This window comes from Theobroma cacao, chromosome 5 (assembly GCF_000208745.1).
Source record: "Theobroma cacao cultivar B97-61/B2 chromosome 5, Criollo_cocoa_genome_V2, whole genome shotgun sequence".
Lineage (NCBI taxonomy): Eukaryota > Viridiplantae > Streptophyta > Magnoliopsida > Malvales > Malvaceae > Theobroma > Theobroma cacao.
Genome location: NC_030854.1, coordinates 25,862,748 through 25,870,352, shown reverse-complemented (window position 1 = coordinate 25,870,352; position 7,605 = coordinate 25,862,748). Strand labels below are relative to the sequence as shown.

Genomic DNA, 7,605 nt, shown 5'->3' with positions numbered 1-7,605 from the left:
GATAGCGAAAATTCCAGTTTGACTCCAAATTGATCCTCGAACTCCGAATCACCATATTAACCCATTCTGGGACTTTAAAATTCTTAATTTCATTGTAAATTCTCTATTTGATCTAGTTCGAGGCTTAAATCAACTTTATTGTACCTCTAGGTACAATACCGACTTTTGTAAATTTTTCAAGACTCTCTTAGCATGTAAACATGCTATCCACCACATGTATGTCATCACAAATATTTCTGTAGAGTCGGGCTTGTCATCTTCTCCCCCACTTGGATCAACCATATGATCCTCCTTCTTGATTGACTTCGACATCCGGCTAAATATTAATATTTTAATATTATTTTATTAATAAAATATTATTTTATTCTAAAAATTTTATCTTGTCTCCTTGGTACCAAAAATACCTTATTATGCCTCACTTGACTTCCAAATCGCCTTTTATCTCACAAATTCTCCTCCGATAAAATTATTATTATTTTATTATTATTTTCTCACTTGCGAAACATTTTATCCTAAACTACTCCTTTCGTCTTTTATCACTTTTAAACATTTTAATTGACCTCAATTTGCATTCGATCAACTTTATTTATCACCATATCAAAGTATGGGGTATTTCATAATTCTTAGGAAATTTATTCGATCAAATTAAATAAATATGTATATGGATTAAAGCAATCCAGATGCATATGGTATAATTGCCTTACCGAATATTTGTTAAAAGAAGGCTATAAAAATGAACTTATATGCTTATGTGTTTCATAAAAAGATTTGGATCTGAATTTGTTATAATTGTTATTCATATTGATAACTTGAATATTATTGAAACTACTACTAGAGATAAAATGCACCAACTTAATGATTCTTTATAATTTCCTCAAAAGTATATCTATAAATCATTAACCTTAGGAAAAATAAAAGTCTCATTCAGATTCATGTTTCAATTTTAATGCAAGCACATTCTTGAATGGATTTCCGTGTGTGTGTGTGTGTGAATCTTTTACCAAGAATATCATGATATCCGGATGAGTTTATGTCAACACAAATTTCAAATTAGTACTAGATTTTCATAGGTTGACTTTTCATATCTTTCTCCACTAATGTAGACCAATACAAAGCTAGGGATCAATAGAACTTTATAAAGCTTGTAATGTATGGGTAGGGTCAAGGTGTGATAAAGGATATTAATATGGCTCAAATCACCCTAAGCACATAATTATTCTAGGACCTATATATAGAGCTCTATTTTCCTTCTCCTAGTACACCTTTTCTTCCATATTTGAACTTTTCTTTCATCCAACACTTTTTTTTTCACAATTTCACACCCCCAAAACTTATTTTCTTTGTGTTGTAGGTAGTAGGGTTATTTTTTTTCATATTTTGAACTTTTTTTTTCATCTTTTTTTTTTTCACATCAACATCACCTTTCCACCTTTTTCAACATTTAGCTCAATTTATATTTCCTAAAACAATATACATGCTTAGGAGTGAAGGTTGCAAAATTGGAAATTTAATTTTAAGGCTAAGCTAAATTATTATGTAGTTAAACAAAGAAAAGGGAAATTAAGCTCAAAAGGGGTATACTAGGGATAAAAATTTAACAAGAGTGGCTTTTTAAGCTCAAACGGTCCAAAGATGGCCTAGATTATCTCCCTAACTAAGTATTGCCTAGGATTTCGCCTCGAGAGAAAGTCAAGTAAATTTTAGAATTCATAACATAATCTAAAATTCTCATCAATATAAACCTTCTCTAAATATTCATAATAATTCAAAGTAAAAGATATAGTGCTTAAAATTGTGAAAATCACATCCTAAAAATAATACTTAACAAAAAATTTAGCATGAATCCAAACAAAAACCTTATTCACCAAAAGTTAAGAATTTAAGACAACTAGTTATCATCATTGGATAAAAAAATCATTGAAAAAATTAGCACAACTTTACCCTAGATTCTTAAAATTCAACAAAAATTAAATTCTTTTACCAACTAATCCTAAATTATTTATATATCTAAATAAACATGCACATAAAATTAAATTTAAAACTTCACAAAATATTCACCATTAGAAAAATAAATTCACCCCCCCAAACTTAAACTAAACATTGTCCTCAATGTTAGAAAAAATAAAGGAAAAGTAAAGAATACTCCCTTGATGATTAGATGAATTTTTTAGAATCTCTAATCCTCCTCTTTATTGTTATCATCTTCCTTACCACTCGGAGGATTTTTTTTATTGCAAAAAAAAATTATTAATTAATTAATGTAGAGAAATAAAATAAATAATAAAAATAACTAAAAAATAAATAAATAAAGGAAAAGTTTTTGTTGGGTAATGGGTAAAGGGGTTAGTGGGTAAGTGGGCTAGTACAAATTAAGGGGAATTGGGTTGGGTTAGTGGAGGGTGGTGGGTAGTGGGCTGGCAATAATTTAGGGGGGGTAGTGGTTAGTGGGTAGTGGGCTACAAATTGGTAGTCCACTTCAAGGGGGCCATGGCCTACCCCATGTGGGAGTCGTAGTTGACCTTTTTTTTTTGAATTTTTTTATTTTTTGTGAAATTTTTTTTTCGTGGAGCTGCGGCTTAAAGCCTGGTGAGCCACGACTCACGTTCTTTACACCCCGTTAAGCCGCAGCTTACCATTTTTTTTTATTATTTTATTTTATTTTTTTTAATTTAAAAAAAATTTAAAATTTTTTTATGAACTTGCACAAAATAAAAAAAAGTGTTAATAATTTAGTAATTAAATAAATAAAATAAAATAAAATAAACAAAAGTAAGTTAGGGTGCTTTGGTTTCCTCCAAAAAAGCGCTTCTTTATTGTCATTAGCTTGACTATGGTACCCCATTCTGCATTACTTTATAGGACTCGAGATTTTCTTTATTGACCTTGACTGCTCCGGTAAGTCCACTATAAATCTCGATCACATCATAAGGATGAATTTTTTTTACCTTAAACTTGTTCCCCCAATATGATCTAAAGATTCCATGGCAAAAGATGGAGTTGTGAATCAGAAAGTACTACTCGTTGTCCAACCACAAAATCAAGACAGTTGGAAAGTGGTGGTGGTTTTGTCTCAAGAATTGGCGCCTATTCTGTTGAAGGTGGTGGAATAGGCTTACTTTTATCCTTATTGACTAAATCCACTTTATAGCAACTATCTGTATAGGGATACTGAGTTGCATTGAACAAATTAAATACCACTTCCTCCTCTCCAACTCTAAAAGTTATTTTACCATTCTTCACATCAATAAGTGCTCCAGCTGTAGCTAAGCATGGTCTTCCCAAAATAAGAGGAATTTCAACATCATATTCAATCTTGAGCACAATGAAGTCTACCGAAATGCATAAATGCCCAACTTTTAGCAAAACATCCTCTATAATCCCAATTGAGTGCCTGATTGTTCTGTTTGCTAATTGCAAGGTAACTGTAGTAGGTTGTATTTCTTGAAATCCAAGTTTTTTGGCAATAGATAAAGACATTATTGAAACACTAGCACCTAAATCACATAAAGCTTTAGAAATTTTAAAGCTACCAATAGTGCATGGAATAGAAAAACTCTCTAGATCTTTAAGCTTTGGTGGAAGCTTATTATGGATTATAGCACTGCACTCTTCAGTAAGTGCAACTGTCTCAAACTCTTCCAATTTCCTCTTTTTGGTCAGGATGTTTTTCAAAAATTTAAGATAACTTGGCATTTGTTCTAAAGCTTCAGCAAAAGGAATATTAATGTGTAGTTTTTTAATTACCTCAAGAAATCTTTGGAATTGTTTATCAAGTTTTTGCTTTTGAAAACATTGAGGAAAAAGTGGTGGAGGTGTGGGGGTAGATTGTGATTTTTCTTTTAAATTTTTAGCAGATTCTTCAACCACAATTTCTTGTTCAGCATCTTTTTCAATTTCTTTCTCATCAGATTGAATTGAAATCTCAGGATTTAATGCTTGATTACTTATCCTTTTACATAACTCTTTTCCATTACGGAGAGCGATTGCCATGCAATGTTCCTTACCTTCTCTTCTTGGGTTGGGTTCAGTATCACTTGGTAAGGTACCTTGAGGTATAGTATTTAAAGCATTGGCAAGTTGGCCTACTTGTATCTCAAGATTTCTAATTGAATTTGCTTGATTTTGAATGGAGGCATCAGTCCTTATCATAAATGCATCAGTCTTTGTTATGAATGCATCAGTCTTTGTCATGAATTGCATGAACATATCTTCCATTGAAGGCTTTTTTTTCTAGCATAGGGGCTCTAGATGGAAATCTAGGGGGAAAGTTTGACTTAGCCATTGATGAGGACTCTTGGTTGTTATTCCATGAAAAATTAGGATGATTCCTCCAACTAGGATTGTAAGTGTTGGAATAGGGATTGTTCTGTTGCGTATTTCCAACAAATTGACAAGACTCAGAATATATGGGATAATTGTCATTGGAATGTCCTTCCCCACAAAATTCACACGTCATAAAGGAGTTTCGAATAACATTAACACTCAGTTTATCTATTTTCTTTGCGATAGAGGCCAATTGTGTAGAGACAGTGTTTATCACATCTAATTCATGAATTCTAGTAACTTTTCTTATACCTAATCTTTCATATGGCCATTGATAGTTATTAGACGCTATCTCTTCGAGCAAATCATAAGCCTCATTAATGGATTTACTCATAAGTACACCTTTAGCGACAGCATCAATGGTAGTTCTAAAAGGTCTTAGCAAACTATTATAAAAAGTCTGAACTTGCAGCCACTTAGGTAATCCATGGTGAGGACATCTTCTCATCAAATCCTTATACTTTTCCCAAGCCTCATATAGTGATTCAGAATCAAATTGCATGAAAGAAGTGATATCATTCAGCATCTTTGCTGACTTTGCAAGTGGGAAGAATTTTGCTAAGAATTTTTGAGCCAAATCATCCCAAGTATTAATGGAACCAGCAGGAAGCGAATTTAACCAACTCATTGCTTTATTTCTCAATGAAAAAGGGAAAAGCCTTAATCTTATGGCATCATCAGTAACACCATTAGCCTTGAATGTATCGCAGATTTCTAGAAAATTTATAATATGAGCATTCGGATCATCATTAGGCAAACCCCCAAATTGAACAGCAGTTTGAATCATCTGAATAATTGATGGCTTAATTTCAAAATTGTTGGCTTGAATAAGAGGTCTTCGGATACTAGAGTGAAGATTTTGTACTTGTGGGACTGCATAATCCCTCAAAGGCTTGGTCTCTTTCTCTTGTTGACTAGCCATTATTTTACTTGGAGCAGAAACTTTTTTATTTTTCTTCCAAAGTCTTCAAAAAGTCTTTTCGATTTCTGGATCAAAAGGACGAATTTCCAAAATTTGAGCTCTTTGCATACAACGACCAAAAGTACCTAAAAAAAAGAAAATAAAATTAAAGAAAAGAAAAGTCTAGATTAAAATTAAGAATGCTTGGTATTAATAATAACAAAAAAGAATTAAAAATCAATTTCTCAGCAACGGTGCCAAAAATCTTGTTGTTGAATTTTTACTCACGTAAGTGTACGTATCGTAAAGTTAATATAGATATGAGTAGAGTGTCGATCCCATAGAGAATTGAATTAATCTTTATTGTTAACTACTAAAATAAACACACCCTAATTTTATTTAAACAATTTAAATTAATAAACTAATAACGAAAACTAAAACTTAATCTAAAATCTATTAGCAAATTTACTTTATTAAATGTGAATGACTACCAGACCTAAGATTATCATATCCCTCAATACTTTATCTGATTATTGTTTCTTTCTCTTAACTTAGTTTAATAGATTAAATTGCTAACTTAGAGTCCTAAATTATTTACAAGTCTCTGTCGAGTTTTTTATAAAAATACCTCTCTCAATCAATTTACTATATGTCTATGCAAATTAAATTGAAGATTTATTAACTTTGTGCTCTAATCGTGGCTACGTATGGCTTATAGGTGTATGTCTACCCTATATGCAAATCAAACCACCTAATCAACTAAGTGTATTCGATCATACGCTATTTTATTCAAGGTCTACCTAAATCTCCTTCGTCAAGGTTTAACCTAGGTTTTCGATTCAATCTAATTGGTGATCAGGCAATTAGAAGCATTAAGAACAAAATAAAATAAACAGCTTAAATCTATCAAATATAAGTAAAAAAGAGATAAATAATTCAGACTACATATTGAGTTCAATTATAATCTTAGATTAAAAATTTAGTTTCCCATCAAGTCACACATCATCATTGAATAAAATCTAAACATTAAAATCAAAACCAAGAAAATAAGAGAATAAAAGAAAATATAAAAAAACTCAAGAATTATATTCTTGATCATCAAATCTCCTTGAATTTTGCAAATTTTTCTTAGCTTCAATGACTCTGTGGCTTGACTCTCAAATGTCAATCTGGTGTTTTTTTTTTCTCTCCTCTCTTAATTCCTCCGAAAGCTTGTTTTAATAGGCTTTGAAGTTAGGCCAAGTTGGATGAAGAAAGAAGTCAATTTCAGTTGGGATTTCCTCATCAAACTATGTAAATCGTAGTTTTGCCAAACTAATTAACAGAGATCGCAATTGCTCTAGGACTGCTACAGTGTGTCAAATTTGACAAGATTTTGACCATCTTACATGTCGAACTGGGTGAAGGGATAAACATAAAAGTAGTGTATCTTTCTCTTAGCTTTCCAATGGTCCAAGAATAGCTTCATTTGCAACTCTATAGAGAAAGTTATGGCCAAAATACTTAAACATATGCATTGAAAGTCTACACCTCCAAATTGCTCTCCTTCTTCCATTAAAATTCTTCTTTCAAACACCTACAAAAGCACAAATAAATCAATAGCAACCTATCGTAGTCATATTAACACCAAATTAAGCATAAAATTAACCAAAATTAGATTGACTCACCTAAAATAACTAATTTAAAATAATTAAATAAAGCCTATTAATTTCTATGCATTACTACAAGAACCTAGTCAAATTATTATCGAAATTAAGCTCAAATAACTCTATATCATAGAGTTATCAAAAAGAATTACAAAACTTTGAATATGAACTAAGAAAAAGAGCTTTTTCTATTTTGCCAAAGCGCAAACTTCACAAAGTAAATCATTTTTGCATTTAATGTTTGGAAATTGTTGATTTATTACATTGATCTTTTCCACAAGAATATGGCCTAACCTAAAATGCCATAGATTAAAAGACGTGTGTCTTGTTTTAAATTGACAGTAAAAACTTGAGGAGGCTTTACAAGATTTTCAAAATTAAAACCTGAGTAATCTTGTTCATCTTGATTATCTTGCATCAGAAAAAGTCAAAAGAAGGCCCTAAAAACCCCAATCATTGTCCATGAAGGAATTTCTTGAATAAGACAATGTTTGTCAGTGAAGAGTAAACATGTTTTCTTGTCATTTGCTATCTGTCTTATTGAAACAAAGTTGAATTTGAAACTTGGTACACACTGGACATTACGTAATTTCAGTGAAGAACTTATTTTGACAATTCCTATATGAGATATAGGAATTTTTTTATTGTTTGGTAACTAAACAAAGCAATTATTTACAGGTTTAACATAGGTAAAATTATGCAAGGAATAAGATATATGATCTGATGCACCAGAAT

The 7,605-nt window shown here is 31.2% G+C and overlaps 2 protein-coding genes across 2 annotated transcripts; both read right to left on the bottom strand.

Moving 5' to 3' along the window:
* On the bottom strand, positions 3,085-3,990 carry LOC108661976. Its single transcript, XM_018120971.1, has 2 exons — positions 3,745-3,990; positions 3,085-3,648 (listed from the first exon to the last, which is right to left on the bottom strand). The coding sequence occupies exons 1-2, from the start codon at positions 3,988-3,990 to the stop codon at positions 3,085-3,087; spliced, it is 810 nt and encodes a 269-aa protein (XP_017976460.1).
* On the bottom strand, positions 4,178-5,245 carry LOC108661974. The gene has a single exon (XM_018120970.1). The coding sequence runs from the start codon at positions 5,243-5,245 to the stop codon at positions 4,178-4,180; it is 1,068 nt and encodes a 355-aa protein (XP_017976459.1).

Excerpts from the sequence above, each read along its gene's own strand:
- LOC108661974 (XM_018120970.1), bottom strand. The coding sequence starts at position 5,245 with ATGGCTAGTCAACAAGAGAAAGAGACCAAGCCTTTGAGGGATTATGCA.
- LOC108661976 (XM_018120971.1), bottom strand. The coding sequence starts at position 3,990 with ATGGCAATCGCTCTCCGTAATGGAAAAGAGTTATGTAAAAGGATAAGT. Across the intron at positions 3,649-3,744 it reads AATTCCAAAGATTTCTTGAG|AGGAAATTGGAAGAGTTTGA; the intron begins GTAATTAAAAAA and ends CTGACCAAAAAG.